The sequence below is a fragment of the Peromyscus californicus genome, unplaced genomic scaffold (assembly GCF_007827085.1).
Source record: "Peromyscus californicus insignis strain IS unplaced genomic scaffold, ASM782708v3 Scaffold_5__1_contigs__length_169319896, whole genome shotgun sequence".
In the NCBI taxonomy this organism is placed as follows: Eukaryota; Metazoa; Chordata; class Mammalia; order Rodentia; family Cricetidae; genus Peromyscus; species Peromyscus californicus.
In genome coordinates, this window is record NW_026294573.1 from 150535202 (window position 1) to 150561563 (window position 26362).

At 39.7% G+C, this 26362-nt stretch overlaps 1 protein-coding gene across 1 annotated transcript in view; it reads right to left on the reverse strand.

The window, feature by feature from the left end:
- Window positions 1-1502: 1502 nt before the first annotated feature.
- Necab1 (N-terminal EF-hand calcium binding protein 1) overlaps window positions 1503-26362 on the reverse strand; it is a 155013-nt gene continuing 130153 nt past the window's right edge. The window contains exons 10-13 of the mRNA XM_052718359.1: window positions 23216-23328; window positions 16118-16195; window positions 14679-14770; window positions 1503-5081 (exon numbers count right to left, since the gene is read on the reverse strand). Of these exons, the coding sequence (XP_052574319.1) occupies window positions 5053-5081; window positions 14679-14770; window positions 16118-16195; window positions 23216-23328 (312 nt within the window). The 3' untranslated portion in view covers window positions 1503-5052. The remainder of the gene's footprint in view (window positions 5082-14678; window positions 14771-16117; window positions 16196-23215; window positions 23329-26362) is intronic.

A 26362-nucleotide genomic window follows, 5' to 3' on the forward strand; every position in this document is an offset into this window, starting at 1 on the left:
CTTCTTGATCTCCTTTAGTTGTCTTATTATAATTTTAAGATGAGACTCAGCATTGTAAGTTTGCCTGGAAAAGCTCTACTATGGGGTATAGAATACTTTCTCCTTTTCCTCTTTTTGGAATTTTATGTCTTGAAAATTCATCCTATTTCCACAGTCCTGAGGCTGGGATGATGGTTCATTGGACAGGAGCACTTGGTGCACAGTCATAGAGACCTGAATTTGAACCCCCAGAACCCATATAAAAAGCTGGGTGTGGATGCATATGGAAATAGGGGGTTGCTGACTGTCAGCTGAGTTCCAAGTTCAGTGATAACACCATATCTCAAGAGAATAAGGCAAAGTCATAGAGCAAGACACTTCACATCCCCATTTAGCCTCTGTGCATATGTATCTGTGCTTCTGTTGGCACACACATACAAACCCCACTGTAAATAAATATATTTCCTTGGCTATAAGTTAAAATATTTTATATTCATTGTTTCTATCAATATTCTATAATTGAAACTCCCTAACAGCTTAGGTGCCTCCAGCCAGTTAAACACTTTTATCACATTTTTATTTGATCTATAGTGTGCATGTGTGTGTATGCCTGACACTGAACAAGCATAGAGTCAGAAAATAACTTTGCAGGAGTCACTGTTCTTCCCACATATAGGTCCTGGGGATCGAACTCAGATCATCAGGATTAGCAGCAAGCACCTTTATCCACTTAGTCATCTCACTAGCTCATTAGCCATTTTTTTCGAATTAAATCAGGAAATACATTTTTTTAAAGAATTATTTATTTATTATATATACAGTGTTCTGTCTGCATGTATGCATGCAGGCCAGAAGAGGGCACCAGATCTCATTATAGATGGTTGTGAGCCACCATGTGGTTGCTGGGAATTGAACTCAGGACCTCTAGAAGAGCAGCCAGGGCTCTTAACCTCTGATCCATCTCTCCAGCCCAAAGGATAGACTGCTTTTTTTAAAAAATTTTTTTTTTAATTTTTATTTTTCGAGACAGGGTTTCTTTGTGAAACAGTCTTGGCTGTCCTGGAACTCACTCTGTAAACAGGCTGGCCTTGAACTCAGAGTCACAGAGATCCACCTGCCTCTGCCTCCTGAGTGCTGGGACTAAAGATGTGCGCCACCATTGCCCAGCTAGGAAATAAATTTTTTTTTTTTTTTTAAAGATTTATTTATTTATTATGTATACAGTATGTATGACTGCAGGTCAGAAGAGGGCACCAGATCTCATTACAGATGGTTGTGAGCCACCATGTGGTTGCTGGGAATTGAACTCAGGACCTCTGGAAGAGCAGTCAGTGCTCTTAACCTCTGAGCCATCTCTCCAGCCCAAATTTTTAAATAATACTCTTAAGAAAGGAATATATGGTGAAGGTTTCAAATACTTGATTTTCTCACCTGTTTGAAGATTAAGGGAACATATAATTTCTTGGTCTGTAAGAATAAATATAAATTCATAAAACAAATCAGTCTTTATTTCCAGGCTTAAATAATTTATTAACACTTTATTTTGTTAATAAAAGCTTGACAAACTTATTTTGGATAAATATACATTAGAATTGCTTACTTTTGTTTTATGCATTAACAGCATTTATAAAACTAGGTACCACAGGAACAGAACAACAGACTTAGAGTACAATTTACCATATTTAAAAATGGATTACATAAGTTTATTGAAACACAAATGTATTTGATAGTTCCAGTTACTTTGTTTCTATAGTAACATGCATTTACATAGAAGTAGATTCATAGTATTTGATTGAATAAGCTAATTTGTGAGAACTGTTTTCAGTTAGTCTAATTGATACATTATCTTTCTTCTATATTACAGGAAAACAACCAAAGTTATAAGTAGCATTTTAAGAACAGATGAATTTGAAGATAAAGAATTATTCATTTTATATTTTGGACACCTGCAAATGAAGTGGACCTAGTAACAATAACTAATGGACTGTGACGATTCAATTTATTTTTACTTTTGATGGTTGGCTATTTGGCTTCTCATAAAATGAGAAAGAGATATTTTAAACTATAAAGAATTTTTCTAATCAGTTTCAGCTTTGCAGGCAGTTCCTGCAAAAATTGGAAAGTAACACTCAAAAGTGGGGATGTTGTTGGCGAAGTGGGAAGACTGTATTATAATTTGCATGCTACTTGCAATTCTTGTTTTTCATCACTTGTAATAATGGAATGGAAATGTAAGCTGTAAAGATTCTCAAATATAAAGTATTTGCTATGATGTATATGTGGTACATAATTTTTGTTCCCTGTAAAGTCAATGTCCCTTTTTCCCCACTGATTTCATACCAGCCCTGAACAGGTCATTAGGATGTCTCCAGAGGCTCAGAATGATTCAGGGTGTTCAAAGCAGTTATCAATGGGGGTGGAAGAGGGGAGGAGACTTTCTGATAGACATTTCAAATATATGATTGATTGTTCTATATGTTCTTAATAACATGGTCTTAGATCCATAACTACTAGTAGAGATAAACATTTTGAAAACAATGATAGTTAATGAAACTGAAGTTGAAAAGCAGCTGATACTTAATGGCACTCATAAGATTATATGATTAAGAGTCAAGCAGTTGGAAAATAAAATTGAGATTGCTTCTAAAGGAGGACAAATGCAGGAATTTGCAAATAATTGAGGTACATTAAGTTTCAATTCTGTAATTTCTCATAATAAGAATATATATGGATGAAGAATTTTGATGCATAAACTTTTAATTCCTAGGAATTTAGTGCACTAAGTTTCAGGAATACTGCAGACAGAAAGGTAAGCACAAACCCAGTCCTTCACACTTGTGTTTGGGGCCACTGGGAAGTCACTCGAGGTCACTAGCCACAGAAACCTTGTTTCTCCTGAGTGTGAAGTACTAAAGCCAGCACCTCTGCCGCAGTAGATTTCCCAGCTGGCTCTTTTAGTAGCTTCTTTTGCATTGCTTTGCTCCTCAGAGAAAGAATTGTTTTTCAGTAGAAAAAAAAAGACTCCTGTTCATTTAGCATAAATGCATTGTTTGTTTGAAAATGAGATATTTATACTATGGAATAGTGGGTGTGTTGCCTCCTATTGTTTCCTTTTGTCTTGGGATCCAGTGTCTGTATGCATGTGTTTCCATACATATTCATATACACATACACATACTTAAAAACACATAAATAGTAGCTAAGATTTACCATAGAGTTAAATTGGTTAATTATTTGCTTTTTTCTCAAGTCCTTTTGATTCTAGTTTAATATATTTACAAAATTCATTCCAATTTGTAAGCAGAGGGCCTTTCTCCAAACTCTGTTGCTGGGCAGACCCTCTTCAGTTATACTACTATGCCACTTTGGGAACTACCTTATATGCAATACACTTGGTAGGATTTTGGGGTTGAATATAAAGTGGGCCAGCTAAGACAATGTTTGGTTTGGTTGTAATTTGTATTTTGAAATCATTTATAACCAGCATTTCCAAGAAGCATTTGTATGTTGAAAGACCCCTGGGTTTCAGAACTTTACAGTGTGTAATCACAGTGAGACCACAAAAACTCCCCTGCTGTCTCTTTGCCTTTCACACAAATGTATAATTTTTGTCTCAACAATCATTGCATAAAAAACTCCATTAATGTTTTTGCCTTGCATATCTATACCAAAAGTGTTGAGCCAGGCATTGTTTCATAGTGCTTGAGGAATATACATATGCAGTGTGTGTGTGTGTGTGTGTGTGTGTGTGTGTGTGTGTGTGTGTGTGCGTGCGTGTGTATAGAAATTTGCTCATTTGGTCTAACAGAAACTATGAAAATTTACATAGATTGTTAAGTACTGAAATTATACAAAAGCATTCAATAAATCAATGTCCCATAAATTATTTGAGATAATATTCCAGATTGAGTCTCATATTTATGAAATGAAACTTTCATTCAAGCCTTGTCTTTACTTAAGTTTTCCAACTGTTAAAAATACCATAGTATTTTGCATGTCTTTTTCCCTTAAGACACAGAGTTTCAAAGGCATTTGTATGAGAGAATAACATGGTAATAGTTCCATGTGTATTTTCATAGCAGAGTCTATAACAAGAGTTATAGAATTCTTGAGTAGATAAGCTGTGTAGTTGTTATCTTAGAGAAGTATATAAAATAGGTATATTCAGTACTAAAGTTTTGTGCTTATTTTAAATTTCTTTATTCAGTTGAGTTGAAATTTTAGACTTAAAGTACTGAATTTGAAAATATTCATTTAAATGCAAGTGTCCATTTTTCATAAAAATAGTTAGCTATTTGGATCATATATCAAAGCCATCTGCCATAAACTTTAATTTCTCCAATGTTTGCTCAATAATGTTTAACTTATATATGAGAGTCATACAAGCAAAGGTATCACATTAGTAAATGCTCTAAGTTACTACAGAGTGTTCACTTGCAAAATACCACTTTACAACATGACTCACGGACAGAGCGTCTACAGGCTACAGCCACTTTACAACATGACACATGGACAGAGCGTCTACAGGCTACAGCCACTTTACAACATGACTCACGGACAGAGCGTCTACAGGCTACAGCCAAGGTTGTTGAGTGCATTTATGTTAATGTTAAAGGAATTATAAAGAGAATAGTTGGAGGACCACGTGATGAGCATGTGGACCTTATTGAAGAAGAATGTGTTAATGAAAAAGTCACAAAGCATGGATGTGATTCTTTAGAGCATATGCCAGTTTGCAAACCCTGGCCTATGATACAATGCTCTAGAAGTTCTCACTTAGCTTTTTTTTTTGTCTTAATTCTCACAATTTCATTACTTAATTTATATACCATTTTTATATATTAGGATTTTGTTATAATTTTGATTACAATGTAGCAAATCAATTAGCATCAATTATCAAGAGTAACAATAAACTTTGAAAATAGTTACAGAACACACTTCAGAATAGTATACTTATAGTAAACACCTTGAACAAAAGTGTGCAGCCAATTGACAACCACAGAGAACTTTCCAGTTTGAATTTTAGATAACAACGCTTGTACTTGGAACAATGAAGACAATGTGTAGGGACATCTAATTGTTGTTCAGGATCCACCATGAAGCTGAAAGAAGAAAAACAATAATTAAAATATGTGTTTTTAGGGCAGAGAAAGTCTAAACTGAAAAGAGTTCATTCCCTTCGTCTTCAGTATGCATAACTGCTTTTCTAGTTTTCAATTCTAGACTCTTTGGGATATTGATTTATTCCCGTGTAGTTATACTGTAGTTTTTGTACTTTGTTGGCTAAGATGTTTTGTTATATATGAATAACATTTGTTACAGCAAGATTATCAACACCCTGATGGTGAGTCATGTTGTTGCAATCTACCCAATAGTAGCACTTGTTAGGAAATAACATGCGGTACTCTACATACATGCTTCAGGAAGTTTGAGTCTAAACAAATAGATGTATTATAAACAATATTTTTAATATTTTTAAATTTCAGCACTAGAAATGTGTTCCCCAATGAATATAAACACCTAAACATAACCTATGGCAAAGAAGTATGGTTGTTGGCATGGTGTGGTAAGAGGCAGATGGAAGGGAGAAAGCTTTGTTTTAAAGCTGTTGGCTAGCCGGGCGGTGGTGGCGCACGCCTTTAATCCCAGCACTCGGGAGGCAGAGCCAGGCGGATCTCTGTGAGTTCGAGGCCAGCCTGGACTACCGAGTGAGTTCCAGGAAAGGCGCAAAGCTACACAGAGAAACCCTGTCTCGAAAAACCAAAAAAAAAAAAAAAAAAAAAAAAAAAAAAAAAAAAAAAAAAAAAAAAAAAAAAAAATAAAGCTGTTGGCTTGCTTGCACACAGACCTTACTTTCCTGTGTACTTCTTCCCTTTATGGTAAGGACATTCTGGCTCCTGAACTGAGCACTTAATTCCTGTTGTCTGTGTGGTTTATGATGGTTAGTGGACCTGCATCGCTGTATTCTAGGATGCTTCATTTGACACTTGTATTTAATAGCTTATAGGGATATACTTTGGTGTGTACTTATGTCGAATGGTGTTCAGCTTACTTGAGATGTGTCTTCTCTGTTTCTAAATACCACAGGTACTGCCTTCAGTGTTTAGACTTAAGTTTGTGCAGTGACTATGGTTTTGTTGTCATTTCTAACCTTCATTGTGGTATACCATACAAAATGCACAAAACTGGTCATTAAAATTAGTATTAGAAGTGGTATGGAGCACCAACTGGACTGAGAAGTGAGTCTTTGTCCTCATAGATTAACACCCTAGCCTCTAGGCTTTGGGCCCAGGGGCATAACCTTGTGCCCCCACACCACCACCCTTTGCAGTCCCAGTTTCAGGCCAGTAGGCAGGTCTCCTGCAGACAGGTCAGGCTACCACCATCCCTCACCAGACCCTGTAACCCACAAACCCCACCCCTCCCAAACCCACCAACCCTCCAAGACTTCAGCTACTCCCTGAGACAGAGCCCACCAATGCCAATTGGACTAAGAGCCCTGATTAGACCAAGAGCTCCTATTGGACTAAGAGTATTGATCGGACCAAGAGAGGCTCCCTCAGACACAGGGAGCTTGCACTGAGTAGAGAAAGAGATGGGTAGATGTCAATGCAAAAATACAGCTACCTGGACTGAGTCTATCAGGTTGATCTCAGTCCGCGGGGAAGGATTTGCCCTGGAGGAGGTGGGAATGGGGGGTGGGCTGGGGGGAAGGTGAGGGGGGGTGGGAGGGGGGAGAACAAGGGAATCCGTGGCTGATATGTAGAACTGAATTGTATTGCAAAATAAAAATAAAAAATTAAATAAAAAAACATAACATAAAAAAATACAGTCAACAACATAAAGATCAATATGGCACTATCAGAACCTAGTGGTTTCACATCAGCAAGACCTGAACATCCCAATGCAAAGAAACAGAAGAAATTGGCCTTAAAAATGACTTAAGATGATGATAGAGGTCTTTAAAGAGGAAATGAAAAATTCCCTCAAAGAAACCGAGGAAAAGACAAACAAAAAATTGGAAGAAATCAATAAATCCCTTAAAGAAAGCCAAGAAAAAGCAAACAGATGAAGGAAACAGTTCAAGATTTGAAAACTGAAATCAAGACAATAAAGAAGACAAACTGAGGGAATGCTGGAAATGGAAAATCTGAGTAAATGAACAGGAACTACATAACCAATAGAATGCAAGTGATGAAAGAGAAAAATCTCTGGCACTGACAATATGATAGAGGAAATAGATTCATTAGTCATAGAAAACACTAAAGCCAACAGTCATAACACAAAACGTCCAGAAAATTTGGAACACCATGAAAAGACCAAACCTAAGAACAATAGGGATAAAAGAAGGAGAAGAATACCAACTCAAAGGCACAGAAAATATATTTAACAAAATCATAAAAGAAAACTTTCCCAACCTAAAGAAGGAAATGCTTATGAAAATACAAGAAGCTTACAGAACACCAAATAGACTGGATCAAAAAAAAATCCCCTTGCCACATAATAGACCACTAAACATACAGAATAAAAAAAAAAATATTAAGAGCTGAAAAGGAAAAAGGCCAAGTAATATATAAAGGCAGACCCATAAGAATAATAGCTGACTTCTCAATGGAGACTCTAAAAGCCAGAAGTTCCTGGACAGATGTTATGCAGACACTGAGACCATAGATGCTAACCCAGACTATTATACCCAGCAAAACTCTCAATCACCATAGATGGAGTAAACAAAATATTCCATGATAAAACCAGATTTAAACAATACCTATCCACAAATCAGCCCTACAGAAAGCACTAGAAGGAAAAAGCCAACCTAAGGAAGTTAGATACACCCATGAACACACAGGCAATAGATAATCTCACACCAACAAATACCAAAGAAGGGAAACACACAACACTACCACCAAAAAGTAACAGGAATTAACAATCACTGGTCATTAATATCCATTAATATCATTGGTCTCAATTCGCCTATAAAAAGACACAGGCTAACAAAATGGATACAAAAACAGGATCCATCCATCTGCTGCATACAAGAAACACACCTCAACTTCAAAGACACACACTACCTTGGAGTAAAAGGCTGGGAAAAGACTGTCCAATCAAATGGACTTACGAAGCAAGCTGGTGTAGCTATCCTAATTTCTAATAAAATAGACTTCAAACTAAAATCAATCAAAAGAGATTGGGAAGGACATTACATGTTTATCACAGGGAAAAATCTACCAAGATGAAGTCTCAATTCTGAACATTCATGCCCCAAATACAAGGGCACCCATATTTGTAAAAGAAACATTACTAAAGCTTAAATCACATATGCCTTTAATCCCAGCACTAACCTTAAAGTCTGGAGGTCTGTACAGACAGGAAGTGATGTAACTGGGCAAAGAGAGGAAATGAGATGGCAGAACAGAAACACATATAGGAGTGGGTATATAGGAAGTAGTCTCTTTAGAGCCTGAGACATGTGTAAGGTGAGGTTGACTGTGGCTTTTCCTATTCTTTTGATCTCTCAGTTTTTTACCCCAATATCTGGCTCTGGGTTTTTATTAATAATACTGTCTAGCAATTCGTGTTACAAATCTTACTCCTAGCTATTCTTCCTTTAGCTTAGGTGGCTCTAGATTCAACTCCACTCCTCATCTTGATCTGAGGATCCACCCACTTGTTCTGTTTCTAAGGATCCCTCATCATACTCATTCTGGACTCCCAGAACTCTTTGTAAAACCAGATCACGTTACAGCATTTGTATCAGCTTCAGAGTGGAATTCAAGAGAAAGAGTTTGCAACCTATATAAAACTTCCATCATGAAATAAACTGGAAAGCTAAGTGTCATTGCTATGAATGGTTACAGAAAAAGAAAGAGATACCCCAGAAATGCTTTTTGAAGAAATTCTGAGTTACAAAGTCAGAATCAGTGACCAGCTTGCTTATTGCATTTCTTTGAGAAATACTGTGGGTTGCATTGTGAATGACCAAATGATATTTACACTATGAGATACTGTAATAGCATATTGTTAACATCCTAAAATATTTTATGAACAGATCTGGAATATTAAAACATCCACTTAAAAAATGGAAGCAGATGCAGAGATCCACGGCTGAGCCACAGGTGGAGCTCCGGGAGCCCAATCGGCGCGAGAGAGGAGGGATTGTATGAGCGAGAGATACTGAGACCATGATTGGAAAAAGTATAGGGACAAATAGCCAAACTAGTGGAAACACATGAACTGTGAACCAACGGCTGAGGAGCCCCCATGGAACTGGACCAGGCCCTCTGGATAAGTGGGACAGTTGATTATCTTGAACTATTTGGGAGGCCCCCAGGCAGTGGAGCCAGGACCTGTCCTTGGTGCATGGGCTGGCTTTTTGGAGCCTGGGGCCTATGCTGGGATACTTTGCTCAGCCTTGGTATAGGGAAGAGGGCACTGGAACTGCCTCGGCTGAGTCTACTAGGCTGGGCTGACTCCTCAGGAGAGACCTTGCCTTGGAGGAGGTGGGAATGGGGGGTGGATTGTGGGGAGGGCTGGGGGAATCCCTGGCTGATATGTGAAATTAAGTTAATTATAAAATAAAGGTATATATTTTTTAAAAATGGAAAGATCTCCCATGCTCATGGATAGGCAGGATTCACATAGTAAAAATGACAATCTTACCAAAAGCAATCTACAGATTCAATGCAATCCCCACTAAAATCCCAACACAATTTTTCACAGACTTGGAAAAAAGAATACTTAACTTCATATGGAAAAACAAAAAGCCCAGGATAGCTACAAGAATCCTGTATAATACAGCAACCTCTGGAGGCATCACGATCCCTGATTTAAAGCTCTACTATAGAGCTATAGTAATAAAAACAGCTCGGTACTGACATAAAAACCAATATGTGGACCAATGGAATCCAATTGAAGACCCTGACATTAATTTGCACACCTATGAAAACCTGATTTTTGACAAAGAAGCCAAAACTGTACCATGGAAAAAAGAAAGCATCTTCAACAAATGGTGCTGGCATAATTGGATGTCAACATGTAGAAGATTGCAACTAGACCCATATCTGTTGCCATGCACAAAACTCAACTCTAAGTAGATCAAAAACCTCAACATAAATCCAGTTATACTGAACTTGATAGAAGAGAAAGTGGGAAGTAGTCTTGAATGCATTGGCACAGGAACTGCTTCCTATATATAACAACATCAGTAGCACAGACACTGAGAGCAACAATTAATAAATGGGACCTCCTGAAACTGAGAAGCTTTTGTAGGGCAAAGGACACAGTCAATAAGACAAAATGACAGCCTGCAGAATGGAAAAAGATCTTCACCAACCCCACATCTGACAGAGGACTGATCTCCAAAATATATAAAGAATTCAAGAAACTAGATATCAAAACACCAAACAATCCAATGAAAAAATAGGCTACAGATCTAAACAGAGAATTCTCAACAGAAGAATCTCAAATGGTTGAAAGGCATTTAAGGAATTTCTCAACATCCTTAGTCATCAGGGAAATGCAAATCAAAACAACTCTGAGATACCATCTTACACCTGTCAGAATGGCTATGATCAAAAACACTGAGGACAGCTTATGATGGAGAGGATGTGGAGCAAGGGGAACACTCCTCCATTGCTACTGGGAGTGTAAACTTGTACAGCTAATTTGGAAATCAGTATGGTGGTTTCTCAGAAAATTGGGAATCAATCTTCCTCAAGACCCAGCTATACCACTCTTGGGCATATACCCAAGGAATGCTCAATCATACCACAAGGACATATGCTCAACTATGTTCATAGCAGCATTATTCATCGTAACCAGAACCTGGAAACAACCTAGATTCCCCTTAACTGGAGAATGGATAAAGAAAATGTGGCACATATACACAATGGAGTACTACTCAGCAGTATAAAAACAATGACATCATGAAATTTGCAGGCAAATGGATGGAACTAGAAAATATCATCCTGAGTGAGGTAACCCAAACTCAGAAAAACAAACATGATATGTACTTACTCATAAGTGAATACTAGATGTAAAGCAAAGGATAACCAGACTACAACCCACAACTCCAGAGAAGGTAGCTAACAAGGAGGACCCTAAGAGGGACACATAGATAGCCCAGTGAAGGAGAAATAGATGAGATCTACATGAGCAAACTGGGGGTGGGAGGTAATGAAGGGCAAGGAATGGGGGATGAGAACATAAGGAAATGGGAGGTTCGAGGTGGAACAGGGACAGAGTGGAAGAGTGAGGAAAGAGATACCATGATAAATGAAGACATCATGGGAATAGGGAGAAACAGAGTGCTAGGGAAGTTACCAGGAATCCACAAGGATGACTCCACCTTAGTCTAATAAAAATAGTCGAAAGGGTGCCTGAACTGGTCTACTCTGGTAACCAGATTAGTGAATACCCTAACTGTTATCATAGAACCTTCATCTAGTGACTGATGGAAGCAAATGCAGAGATCCATGTCCAGGTGCCAGGCCAAGCTCCAGGAGTCCAATTGATGAGAAAGAGGAGAGATTCTATAAGCAAGGGACATCGAGATTATAATGGGAAAATGTACGAAGATGGCCAGCCAAACTAGTGGAAACCCATGAATTGTGGACCAATACCTGTGGAGCCCCCATGGGACTGGACTAGGCCCTCTGGATATATGAGACAGTTGTTTAGCTTGAACTGGTTGGGGGGGCCCCCAGGCAAGAGGATCGGAATCCATCCCTGGTGCATGAGCTGACTTTTTGGAGCCTAGTGCCTAAGGTGTGACACCTTATGCAGCCTTGGTGTAGAGGGGAGGGGCTTGGACCTGCCTCAACTGAATGTATCAGGTTCATGGGAAACCTTGACTTGGAGGAGGTGGGGATGGGGGGAAGGTTTGGGAGAAAGGTTGGGGGCAGGGAGAGGGGGATCTGTGGTTGGTATGTAAAATGAACAGAAAATTTCTTTATAATAAAAAAAGGAAAAATATGAAGATGCAGCAAATAAAAAAACAAGAAAAGTTAAAAAAAAAGAAGTGGTATGGCTGCTAAAACTATACATATTGTCTAAATTCCAGATTTCTGTTCAGGGTTGTCTTCCTGCAGTCACTCCTAGAAAACTTTAAAATAGGTTGGGATGCTCCAATGGATGGTGAAATTTTGTTTAAGATAGGTTTTAATTTGTGTTAGAAGCTTTTCTTTATATTCTGTTGGGTTCCATTTATCATTGTTGAGATTAGGTGTGATGTGGAAATTAATGCAAATCTGGACAGAACTTAAATTGCATGAAGTTCAGCCTTCAAGGATGAGAGTTGATCCAGTTTTACTTGTGCCCAATTTTTCTCTGTAACTTAGGGAACACTGAGAGACCGTGGAGTGGAGTAATGCATGTATCAGTGATGAAATAGTTCATGACATCAAAAGTTCATTCAAAATCCTGGTGAGGCTGGATCAGAAAACTTTAGGTTACTTTGTATTTGCAATGCTTACAATAACACCCCCCCCTCCGCTTCTTGTTCACTCATGAACTCCTTTCTGTATTATTCTTCTACTCTGTTTTTGCCTCCATGTTTTCTGACCTGGATAGACTCAAGACCCCAATGAGAACAAACAATGCTTTCACCCTTTTGAACCAATGGGGTTTTGGGAGATTTGAAAATGGATCTGAAGGTAAACACAAAAATATGAATATCAGGTCTTGGAGATTTGAATGTCCAATACCAGTACATTTGTGATATGGAAGTCTTCATTCCTTCTCTTAGAACAGTTCTACTGTTTTGGGTCATACAGTAGCAGTGGAGCCTTAAAGAAAAAGATGAGCAGATAAGTGCTAGCCCTGCTTCCCTTCATTCTATCAACAAAGGCAGTAGTCAGTCATATTTACATCATTGATTTGTATCATAGGCTGAAGCTATTTAAAATAGGAAGTTCAAGCTTGCTATAAGCGTGAGGCTAAACCTTTACTAGACACACAGAAGGTGGCTGCCTCAGTCTCTTCCTTCACTGTCACCACACTTTCCTGCTCTTCCCCCACTATGGCACCTCGAAATACAAACTGAGTCAAAGTGCAAAGCCTGAGGAACTCCACCGTGTGCGTGCGTGTGTGTGTGTGTGTGTGTGTGTGTGTGTGTGTGTGTGTGTGTGTGTGTGTGTGTGTTTGAGGATTAAACCAGCTATACTGTGAGAGAGTCTGTACATGTGTGTCCCCCAGAGGCTCTCCTGGCACACCAAAGCTCTGCCTTAGACTGTGAGGATCGGCTACATTGAGGGCTCTCCCACCCGGCTCCTGGCTCCTCAACCAGCTGCGGTTCCAGAATTCATTGCCTGGTCTCCATCTGTTCCTCAATATATCAGATCCCTACCACTCCACTAAGACTCTTCTCTTCAGTGGTGACCTTGTCAAATCCAATTTCCTGTGCCATTTTTCAATCACTTCACCCTGAATGCCCCAAGGAGCATGGTATCCTTGCATTTCCACTCTGATGCTATCGGACCTGTTCTGGTTCTCCCTGGGATGGCGCCCCTTGTTCTCCTTAATAAAGTACCCCTTCTTCCTCTGCGTATCTGTTACAGAAAGACATTTCCTGGGCCTCTCTCAGATGTTTTGTTCTTATCTGCTCTTGTCCTCACTCAGAATTGATCTCACTGTGTCTGCAGCTGGAATCCCAGAAGGCTCTTGGTGTAGGTTTTTTATCCTCTGGTCACTGTCCTGCTTGGTTAGTCTCCACTCCATGATGACTACTTTGTCCATCCGGTCAGATATGACTGAGTGGCTCATGATGTCATCCATTTAAACAGTCTTCAAGGCCTCTAAAGCATTGTTCATATGACTAATTAAGATATTCTCCACCTTAAAGTTGAGTAAGAGAACTTCTTTAAGTCTACAAAGCATGTATTGCCTCTGGTGACAACTACTGTTTTGTGCCTTGAGCTGTGTTTTGTTTTTATGTAAATGTATGACCTTTGTAAACATTTTTTTTTTGTCATACTGCATAGACAGCACTTTACCCTTAGAGATTTTGCTTTTACTTTGTACATCAGCTCTTAACAAAATGCTTGGTCAGAACAGGATCCCAATCGGTGCCAATAAATCAGCTAAGCACCTTAGGAACTCCCGGACCAAGCACGCTATTACCTGGTAAATATATGCACAGTTAGCAACTGAGTGGAACAGTAGACAGCAAGAGAATTTTCTCAGTGATCTTAAGCTTCGTTCAGCCTTCTTAGGCAATTTCATTCCAAATTTCTCTCCTCCTAATCTTTTTTCTCCCAGTTATAAAAATCATAAGGAACTTTTCTAACATTCTAAAATCTATCCTATGATTACTTATTTTAAATTGCATTCAGCATACTAGTTGAGCATACTAGTTGAGCATACTAGTTGAGCATACTAGTTGTAATATAGTAAACCATTTAAATAACTGTTGAAGTATATGGTCACCACCTAAAATTGTGGCGACCAAACGGCTATCAGTACTAGGCTTAATACAGCTAGAAACAGATAGTCATTAAGGACAAAAGACAGATGTTTCTTAATACAGCTAGAAACAGATAGTCATTAAGGACAAAAGACAAATGTTTCTTCCCCCTCCCTAAATTTTAAATAAAGGAACAGTAAAGAAAGCACCATTGACAAAGTGTGGAAGATCATGTTCTCTTAAAAAAAAAAAGGCAGTAGAGAAGCACATAGAAGTGTGGAGCATGCTCCAGGGTAGTTACCAGGAACTAGCATAGTAGATGTGAGCTCTGGAGTCTCCAAGAAATCCACGTTGCTTCTTTGGAAGGTCTTGCTGTAGTTTGTCTGAAGGTGGCTGTGAAATGATTGTAGGTTAAAGGTGTGCATTTTTGTTTAAAGCCTTCCTAAGTAGAGTACAGCAGAGATCAAATTCAACTAAGATGTCGAGATTTGGGGTAGCTTGAGCTAAATGGCCAGATACAGTCTGCTCTTGATGCTTACTTAACTTGGAGAGAACCTGACGAGCAATAATTGTTATCAGAAATTGAGAAGAAAGGGCATTTAAGATAAGCATATAAAACATGCAACAACAAAAGGCAGGCTAAAATTTGGGAGAAATGTGCAAATGAAAGCATTCTAATACCTGCATGTTTAAAGTGCAGGGTATCTAATATCAGCAGAGAATAAATGCTTGGAGCTAAGTTGCCCTCCAGGACTCTGCCTGAAAAAATATTGTTGTCATTATGTCTTCATTATAGTACAGAATGCTTCAATTATTTATTACTGGGCATCAACACTCTACCATTGAGTTACATCCCAAGACTGCTCCTTGAAGCCACACACAAAAGAAATGTAAGGTAAAATATGAATCAGTTGAATTTCCCAGCATTTTCTTTTATTTCCATATTTAGCACCCTAAAACACTGATTATTGGAGAGCTGTATCATTCTGTACTACTTAAAACCATCAGGAACTGTTTATGAGATAGAAGAACAAAACATTCCTTCATCACATATTTTTAAATTGTATATTTGTTAGTCATCATTTTTACTTTCAAAGTTGATTTGTAAGTTTTTCCAATGTCTTTTATTCCTTTATTTGTAATGTTTAAGGACATTTTAAAAAATTGTATTAGCCACTGTGTATAGTTTTAAATTAAAAAAAAAACCAAAATGATGTCCACAGAGCTTATAGTTTATGAAGCTTCAAGCCCTCATCACTTCTTCCTGAGATGCCCATGACTAATTCCACTTCACCAAGAACATTAGTAAAATCCAAAAAACTTAAAGTGAGATTGTTATCCAAAGCTATGAAACAAATTCCAAAGAGCATAGGATTCAGTGTAACAGGGAAGGCAAGTTTTAAGATGAGGTAAGCACCTCAGATCTGGTAGTGTAGGTCTGGAATCCTAGATACTTGGGGCTGAAGCAAAAGCATTTCAAATTCAAGGCCAGACTGGGCTACAGAGTAAGTGCAAGACCATCCTGAACAACTTATGCATCCTGGTTTCAAAGCATAAACTTAAAAGGAAGCTGGGATGTATCAGTGACAGAATGCTTATCTAGCATGCTCAAAGTCTTGGTTCAATCTCTAGCACCACAAAAATAAGCAAAAATACAACTTTCCCAACAGTCTAAAAGTTTCACACGTACATCGCCACACACCCCACATTTAACACAAGTCATTTTTCCTTACAACTTACCGATTCCACACACTGCTGTTCTCCCAGAATTCATAAATCATGTAGCGAGATTCATTTGAAAGCTTCTGTATAGAGATGCTGAAATAGAAGAGGCATGATTGGGCCCTGGAAGTTAAAGAAGCAGCGGAGGGGTGGGGGAGATGGCTCAGGAGGCAAGGCATAAAAGACAAGCTGCACGATCCTCATTGCGAGCTGCCTAAGTTTACCTTAATGAATAATGTGGAGAGCAGTGAGGGCACACTCCTAACAGCCTCCAGCCTCCATCTGTACCTGTGCGCACACACGTATGTTGACACACATATCCATGACCACTCACAGTGCACACACAGACAAAAGCAAACCAAATTTTCTAATCTCTGTGTGTAGCATACAACCATGTTACCTATATGTATAGGAAACAAAGTAACTTAAGCTGGGTAGACTATCAAATGGATTTATCAAGAATTGAGTAGCCCCCTGTATCTATTTTGGCATATAAGTTTCAGTTTAATATTATCTTTGAACACTTTTATTAAAAAAGTTCTTAATTTATTATTTGTGTTGTTTTGTGTTTTGCTTGTATGTATGACTGTGCATCACTTACATGTCTGGTGCCCATGGAGGCCAGAAAAGAGTATCATATTCCCCTGAAACTGGGGTTACACTTGGGAGCCACCATACTTGAAATCTAACCTGGGTCCTCTGGAAGAGCAGTCAATGATCTTAACCACTGAGCCATCTCGCCAGGCCCCATTCAAAAGTTTAACTAAGCATTCTTTGTGCCAAAATTTATTAAAAATATCTTGTTTTAAAGTATTCTGCTCACAGCAGTGTGGAGCATAATAGAGGACAGTCATATAACGCGCAGAGAAAAGCTGAGCAGGTGGTAGAAGACATGAGCAAGAGCCAAATCAGAAGAGCAGAGGGACAAGCTCATGAGCTTGTGTAAGAAGAGACTAAAGCGCGGTGTATGCAAAAACTGAGTTCTTAAAGGATATCTTTTTAGTCGAATGTTTCGTAGTATATTTAAATTAGGAAGCAAAGTGAAGGATTTAAAAAATAAGGATTGATCAGTGAAATAATCAATGAAGATTTAGGATTTATCTATTTGTGACCAGCAGGTGGCAGTAAGTACCCAAAGGAATTTTAATATATTTTTGTTTTTAAAAGATTCTTCTCATGAGGCTGAGAGTGGATGTTTAGGTCAGCCTGAGCTACAGAGAGACTCTGAGACTCTACGTAAAAACAAAATAAAAATTAAAAAATAAAACACAAAATAAAACAAACAAAACCCTGGCCTTTCTGTAAGCCTTCAAAGTTTCTCTGGATCTCCTTGCCTCTCAGTATGTTTAACTATGAGGTGAAGGAAATAAAAAGTAAAGTTTACAGTTTATCAAATTATTGATGAGAATGAAATGTGGTAGCCTAGTACACAGAAAGAATAAAGATCTCTGCACATAAGTACCCAATAAATATTACCTATGTTAGCAATTATTTTATCACCAATATCATCCTCATTATCCCATCAGAATGTAAAAAGAGAAAGTGTTTTGTTCAGTGCCGGGTGTGCAGGCACCGAGTAGCCATGTCCTCCTGCACCGTGGTTTAGACCTCTCCACAGACTGTGCCGGGTGTGCTGGCACCGAGCAGCTGTGTCCTAGGTCCCATCCTGGCTGGCTGTGTTAAGTCAAGTTATGCCTTACTGCAAGTTATCATATATTGCATATAACTGTGCTTGTCAAAAGGCTGCACACTGCTCTAGAAGACTCCATTTTACAAGTATCTTCTGATTCCATTTTGAGGGAAAAGGAGGAATGTACCCCCTGGGTGGACCAGAAGCTGTACCATCAGTCAGGCACTGCCACCCAGCACAAACTGGTGCAGGACCTCTTCCTGGGATGGAGCCACCCTGTAGGTTCATTGTGAGTGAGTTGCAACAGTAGAGGCACATGGATGTATTAAAATCGTATCACGGAAACCAGACCCAAGAAGTTGCTAGATACATCAGACTCAGGAAATGGTGTAACTCCTTCATTTGGACCCATAAAGTGATGCACACATAATACTTCGATGGTACATCAGACCCAGAAAAGGGTGTAACTCCTTCATCTGGACCCCATAAAGTGATGTAATATTTCAATGGTACAGCTCCACACCAACCTATTATCTAATACCTGTTGAGTGCATCACAGACTGGCAAGTGAAGAACTCCCTGACTGTCCCTGGAGCTTCAGCTTGTTTGGGTTCCCTGTTGTTGACATGTCTACGTGACTGCCTGTCCATCCACCTGCTCTCCCATCTGGTCCTGGACCTAAACCCACCATTTCCAGCTCTGGACGCTTACTCAGTCTTTCACTCACAATGGCAACACTGTTGTGCTCACTTCCTGATGCCAGCAGCAAGCCCTTCCGGGTTGACACTAACCCAGTTCTTTAACAGACTCTCTCTTGGCCCACTCCTGACACCTCCTAAACTCTGCTGCAGGCTCTTTAACTTGTATTTATTCTGTAAACCACATATTAAAAAAAAAAAGATCCTGCTCATGGCAGTGTGGAACATGAATACAGGACATTTTGTTCCTTTAATTTCTGTAGTATGGCATTTTTCACATTTTTTAAAAATATAATTATTCATTATGCATGATGTACTAATATTACTAACTCAAGATTTTTCTGAATAAATATTTGCTATATAAAATAATACAATAGGGAGTTTGTATTTCTTACCCCAGGAGTTCATGGGTAAGTTTTGTGACTTTTTCCATAAACCTCCAAAGTGACCTGCAAATTAATGTGCACATGTACTTTTTCCTGGGAAGAGAATCTATAGCTTATTTAGTGTCTTGAAGGTGTCCCTAATGCTCAAATATATTGCAAATTTTAACTATGTTTTCTTTAGAGTAAAGATTAAAACACCCAGCCTAGTATTTCAGGTCCCTCATTAATTGCTCCTGCAAACTAGTTATTAATAATACTCATTATCTTAAAAGCCCAGTTATTGTACGATGAGAACCTTACATTTTCTAGACTAGCACAGAAAGGCTTGTAAACCTGTAATTGCAGCATTTGGAGGAGAGATGCAGGAGGGTCTTGAGTTTGAGACCAGCTTTGGCTAAGTGGTAAGATATCCCTCCAGCAATCACACGCTGGAGATGTACTCATTGGTACAAGAGCACTGTGTAGCAGGTGGGAGATCTTGCATTTGATCTCCAGCATTGCCCTCCCAATGAATTCACATGTCAGCACAATGCCCAAGCTTGTTGAAGACTGGGGTAGAGGATTAAAGATATCATGGTGTGATAGATGGTGGGCTAAAGAATGTCCCAACAGGACTACCACTCATTAAGTGTGCCACCTTTGGCCCATACTCAACCTCAGTTTTTCCTTCTGTGAATGGTTCTATGAGGACTGTAGAGGACTCTCTCTTACTCTGGGCTTTCTTCCTTCTCCAAGTGCCTGCCCTGCCTTACCCACAGGGCCAAACCAATGAAGAAAAAATGTAATAGGAGGTACATACTCCCCACATTTCTCTACACTGAGGTCTAGGTTTGTCCACCATATTTTATCTTATTCATACATATTGATAATTAATGTTTCAATGCACTCCATTAATTCTTAAGGGTGTCTCAAGAGTAATTTTTGCAATATAATCCACAGTCATGTTTCCTAGGCCTTTGACATTGGAAATATGAACATATTATATTTCTAGAATTTTGTAGCTGAGAGTAGCCTCAGAGATCATTTAGTTCTATTGAAAAACTAGAATTTTAGGACAAGGATGATTGGAGTTGCTTTCTGCCTTCATGAGTAAGGATCCTGTTTCCAAAGTTAAATCATAAAATCATTGAAGGCAGAAGCTATTTCCTGTCTGACACCAAGGCTGATTCTAAGAGCACATTGTAAATGCCATTTACTCAACTGGTGATACTCTCACAAAAGATATTGAGCATTTGTAATTGCAGAGAAAGTGAGCAGCATGTAATACTATGTCATTATATATCCACTTACATGAATGATCTGAGTTTTTCTCCAAATAATATATATAACTACCTCTCTCTCTCTCTCTCTCTCTCTCTCTCTCTCTCTCTCTCTCTCTCTCTCTCTCTCAATTTGCTGTGTTTGTGTGTGTATAAGCATGTACACCAGGGTGGGTATGTGGAGGTCAGATAAGCTGTGGAAGTCAGTTCTCTTTTCCCATCATGTAGAACCCAAGGGTAGAACTCAGATCACTGGGCTGGGTGGCAAGCACCTTTACCCCCTGAGCCATCTTGTCAGCCCTAATCTAAGTCTTTAAAGCACCATTGATAGACTACTATAACCAAACCTCTGTCAGTCCCCAAACTTCCAAACTTCTTAGGGAATACTAAGAGCAAATGTTCTAAATTTGTTGCCTGAATTTAACAAGATTATTACTGTTATAACTGAAACAGAAGGATCTTGGGTATGCATTCCACTCCTAGTTAGCCACAAAAGGTTCAGGAATCTTTAATTCAACTATGATTATCCTGACAAAGATTAGACACATGGTTTTGAGTGCAGCTTGGGCAAGCTTTTAACACACCAGAGTCTGTTTTTTTTTCTAAACTGGATGTCATGTATGCCTGTAACAATTCTGGTCAAAACTAGATAAGAAAATAGATGAAAATAGCTAACCTTGTAAGTTATCACCCTTGGCAGCACTCTGTGTCCTGCAAGAGGAGGCTTAGCTAAGCATTATGGGAAAGAAACCTTAAACCTTTGCTAATTCATAAAGCTTCATCAGCTCAGCACTAGGCAGCTGTGGAGGGTACCCAGGATCATGGCTGCTGACGTGAGTGGCATTTGATGATTCATCAACGAGTAGAGAACTGGAACTGATTGACCGGTTCATCTGAAACATTGAATCTAGACTGGAGAAGTCTCTTCCACAAGGTGTTCCACCAGTGTGGTCATTTTCTGATACTCATTACATTTGATAAAATCTACTTTCTAACAATTCCTGCAAAAAAAAATAGCTGAAGAATCATCAACAAGTGGATGAAGAACCACTAAGAGACACAGCAGTGCTTGGAAGAAAAGGCAGGGCTGGGAGTCTGTCTTTCAGGAAGTGGTCCTTTCCTCTGCTCATGGCAGAGGTAGTTCTTCCTGATTCTGCATGGTTTGCAGCAAGCGTTACAAACTACTCCCTCTCTGACCTGCCCACAGCAGGGTCCTCCTCTCAGGGCAATTCCAGCACCCAGAGCAGTTTCAGACCTTTAAGAACTTTTGTGTCCTTTTAGTAAGTATAAAACATCTAACCAATCCCCAGGAATTCAGCACAGACTTTTCTCCTATCTTACTATTTCAGAAAGAGTTTACTGAGTTCAGTGTTCTGCAACTGCATAGGTTCCTTTTGAGTTTTCCAAGTAGTTTTATTTTTAAATGAGTGGGCTTTTAGAAACTACATATATTCCTGTCTTGGCAAATCTCTAATTCTTCCAAGGGTGAAATACTTTTATTTGTGCTCTTCTGATCCTGATAGAAAGTAGAATAGCAGTCACAGAAGTGCAACATTTCCTAGTGTCTGTTGCAAAAGGCTGCACCGGGAGGTTGAGAGGAGTTAATGATGCTCACACTGCAGAGGTGGAAGGTCAGTCAGGAAGAAGGAATTAGTGAATCTAGCTCAGATTTACAGTCTTCAGTGGATGGAAAATACTATATTGGGCAGTTCACACATAAACATCCATGAAATGTGTGTGTGTGTGTGTGTGTGTGTGTGTGTGTGTGTGTGTAGGGATTGAACCCAGGGCCTTATACATGCTAGGCAAGTATTCTACTTCTGAGGTACATTCCTAATGCTTTCTATGTTTGCGACAAGGTCTCACTAAAATTGCCAGGTTGGACTTAAATTCATTCTATCACTAAGACAATCCATGGACTAGTTATCTTCCTGCCTCAAGTAGCTGGGATCACAGGTCTGTGTGAGCAGGCCTGCCTCCACAAGGTTCTTGATGGTGAAAAGTGAGGTTTACAGCTAGTGAGAATCCCTAAGACACAAAGCTATGCAATCCCAGCTTTAGCCCAAGTTTAATCCTAATTTACTTCAGAGACCTGAATGGTAGGCTTGAGCATAAATAAAAATCCATTAACCACCAGACAGAAGGGCAAAACAAAGATGTAATGTATGTGTTTTTGTGCTCATACAGATGCATACCTCACTAACACACATCTGCTAAAACACACTCCCTGAACATTGAAAGAGCATTAGGGAATGCAGTTGAAATAAGCTTGCAGGTGGAGGTAGATTGTTATGGAAGTTTTCTAAACACAGGTAAGTTTGGGTCTGTGCTGTGGACTTCTGGCACAGCATGAGAGACTGGCTGGATGTATATTTATGGAAGAGCCTGGTCAGATCTGAGGCATGGTAAGAAGGAACAGATAATGCTGGGTTATTGCTAGATGGCTGTGCCTGTGGGTTTCTGGGTTTGAAGGCAGCATACTCATCAAGTCAGCCAAATACCTAGCATTTGACATGATACTCCTTGGAGAGGTACTGCAGAGTCCTCATGATAGGAATTCTACCATTGTTTGTGGACAACTATTCTAGTACTGTTTTATTGGACCAGTTGTGATGAAAAACTACAGATGAGGTGTAGCATATTTTATTAGTCTTTTCATAACAGTGGAGAGGAAGCCATGGAATGGAAGAAAGAGATATTGCCATTGCTTTAATGAAGTAATCATAAAATCTTAATTTTGAAGAGCCCTGTTCTCCTCACAATAGTGGAAATGGTCATTAGTCCACAGGGTAATGGAGGCCAGACACCCATGAGTAGGAGCCTTGTCTCCACAGATGATTTTCAATGGGTGCTCGTAGCCTGTGTGCAAAAGCGGAGATTGCAATCTATTCGAAACCCTTCTCGTTCAGATGACTGTCCACTTTATTTCCCTTGGTACGCCTAATGATTAAATCAACTCTGGTTCTAAGATCAAACAGAACATATCCTGTTAAACTCTGCAAATGCCATAACCCAGAGGGCTGGACTGCTCTGCAGAATTGAAGATGAGGATTTGGAAATGCCTGTGCTCCGGCACCTCCACCCTCACCCAGACTCCCACATTCACCACTGTGCAGGGTGGGGGCTTGAATGAGAGCACTTACCGCAGGCACCCACTTTGGGCTGAGGCGCTCTCCACGTAGTGTTTCAGAGCAAGCTGGAACTCTTCCAGGTCATCTTCTGTCACGGACATCTGGCGCTGCACAAGCATGATGTGCTGTGGAGGAATGGGAGCTTGCAGTCACACGCACGACTGCCAGCCAGAAACTGACCAGGGAAAGCCGTGACTATTGCATATCTCAAGTTACACAAAAGCCCGAAAAATATAGCAACAGAAGCTAAAGAAAGTGCCTTCTGTGCCGAGGCATTTCCTCTTTAAAATTAAGCAAGAGAAGCCATTAGAATCACGGAGGAGCTTTCAAGAGTAGGTCTCTGTGAGGCGGAGGTGGCTGACCCAGGCACCGGTATCTTAAAAACTTCCCAAAGTGCCTCTGATGTGCAGCTGAGTCATCACCACCCCCTGAAGATACCAAGTTTTAAAGAGTTCTATCGCAATCTGCATAGCTTCAGCTTCTTGGATATTTTCTGATATCAGATACTGTGACAATCATTACAATCAAATTTGCTTTTAAAAATGTGGGCTTATGGATACATTTCCAGTGCTGCATTGTTGATTAAAGGGCTATCATATTACCCATTTACAACATGTGCTATTCAGGATGCCACAACACTGTGTGATGCCCCATACTGTCAACTGATCAGATCCAGAATCACCTAAGGGACAAACCTCTGGGTTTGGTCTGTGAGGGAGTTTCTCTATCAGGCTAATTTAACTGGTAAGACCCAGCTTAACTGTGAGGCACCATTCCCGGAGTTGGGGTCCTGGACTGAGTAAGGAGCCAGCAAGCTGAGCACCAGCATTTACCTGTCTCTGCTTCTTGACTGTGGACATAATAGAACCAGCTGCCTCCTGACCCTGCCTCTGGTACTTTGGTGTCATGATGGAGTGTACCCTCAAAACAATAAGGCCAAACAAACAGTAAGGCCTTGCTTCCTTAAGTCGCCTTTGTCAAATGTTTTGCCATAGCAACAAGACAAGTTGCTATTACACCCTGTTTAATGGCTCACAGTGGGTTGGCTGCTAACTGCTTTTCCTAAATAATCTTAATAATATTATAACAATTGTAGTTTCAATTCCCTAGAGAACTGCCTAGATTTGTGTGCCTCTCATGGAAGTATAGGTCTCAATATCCATCCTTTCTTCTTCTGCAAAGATTGAGGGAAAAAACTTAAAAAGTGTTAAAATAAGCCCCATAAAAGTGAAAAGCAAATTTAAATTCACAAGAGTTATATGGAACATAAACAAAACTTGCCCACTATTGCTAGGGATGCAGCACAGAGGCTGCAGTTAAACCCTGATCTTCTGTTCCCTGTTCTATCCAATTCCTCAGCGCCTGTTAAATAGCTGCTGTTTGTCAAGCACTGATTGCACTGTAGGAACTACGTGAGGCCCTAAAAATATCCAGTTGTGGTGGGTTGAATAAGAACTGCCCCATAGGCTCATATGGAGTCACCAAGGGAGTGGCACTATTTGAAATGGATAGAAGGATTAGGAAGTGTGTCTTTGCTGAAGTAGGTGTGACATTTTTGACAGAAGTGTGTCACTGGGGGTGGGCTTTGAAGTTTCAAAAGCTCAAGTCAGACCCAGTCTCTCTCTCCTCCTGCTCTCAGTCTGCAGATTAGGATGCAGATTTCATCTCCAACACTGTGTGTGCCACCCTGCATGCTCCAGGCTCCCTGCCATGATGATGATAGACTTGGTCTCTGAAACTGTAAGCAAGACCCCATTAAATGCTTTCTTTCATAAAAGTTGGCTTTGTCATGGTGTCTATTCTTAGCAGTAGAACAGTGACCAGGATGTCAATAAATGCTTTTTTATTTTGTCACAGTAAATACTACATGCAGGATTCTGAGTATGCAGTGATAGATAAAGCCTAGATTTCTAGGGCTAGGGATTTAGTTCAGTGGTAGAGCACCTGCCTAGCATGTATGTGTCCTGGCTAAATTCCAGGGCTACATGCATACACACACACACACACACACACACACAAACACACACACACACACACACACACACACACACACACACACACACACACACAAGACTCCTTGTTTTTAAAAGCAAATAATAAGTCTATCAGTTTTTTGAGGAAACAGTATTGCACTGCCATTGAAATACTAAAGCCAGTGATAAAATTATTCAGCTGTTTAGCTGTTAGAACTATGTTCCTGTCCACAAGTATATATGAACACTCAACAGGCTATGAATAGTGTATGATCTTCCCCACTCCCCAGGAAGTGATGTTCTTCAGTTGGCTTTTACAGACCATCACAGAGGTTAATGGACCAGGGAAAAAATTTTTCACAAAAACAATTGGGTAGCAAGGCTATTCCAAGAATTGAGACCCAGTGTCTAATCATAGAATTCCCTAGCTGAAAAATGTCTCTCAGCTTGAATTCATTGTTGTAATCAAGCAGTGAGGGCTGTGTGTTTCTCATCCACCCACCCCACTCATGCCTTATGGCCTAGTTTGATCACTGTGGTTCTCTCTCTCTCTCTCTCTCTCTCTCTCTCTCTCTCTCTCTCTCTCTCTCTCTCTCTCTCCCTGCCTCCCTCCCTCTCCCCCTCTGTGTCTATCTGCCTGTCTGTCTCTTTGTGTGTCTGTCTCTCTCTCAGTTTACTTTATCTAAAATTCATGTCTTTCAGATCTCCAGAGACCAATTCCTAACAAATAGGGCTTAATAATATCCATAGATCCCAGATTTTGATCTAAAGTAATAACTATAGAGAATTTTGGGTGTCTCTCTTGTGAGGAGTCTCCTGTGTGTGTTCTAAAGGGGATACCTGTGGGGATTAGATGGTCAGACTCCATAGTATTCATTCTTCATTTTTCCAGGTACACTGGGGACTCTCTGTCACACCTTTCCTAGCATTTAAGTGCAATCACTCGATGTTTTTTTTTTTTTTACCAAACTATTCAAACAGAAGTTCTAGATAACACATTTGAGCCTAACGTTACAAAAGATGTCAGCCATCACATTCCTTTTTTGTGTCTTCTCTGTTGGTAGGAGGAAGGCCTATCTTGGGAATGAGAGAGACTCAGGATGAGGACTATGGGCCCCTGAATCATTGTGTGGGCTTTTGACTGGAAAAATAACATTTTTAAATTGTATTGGGGTTGGGGATTTAG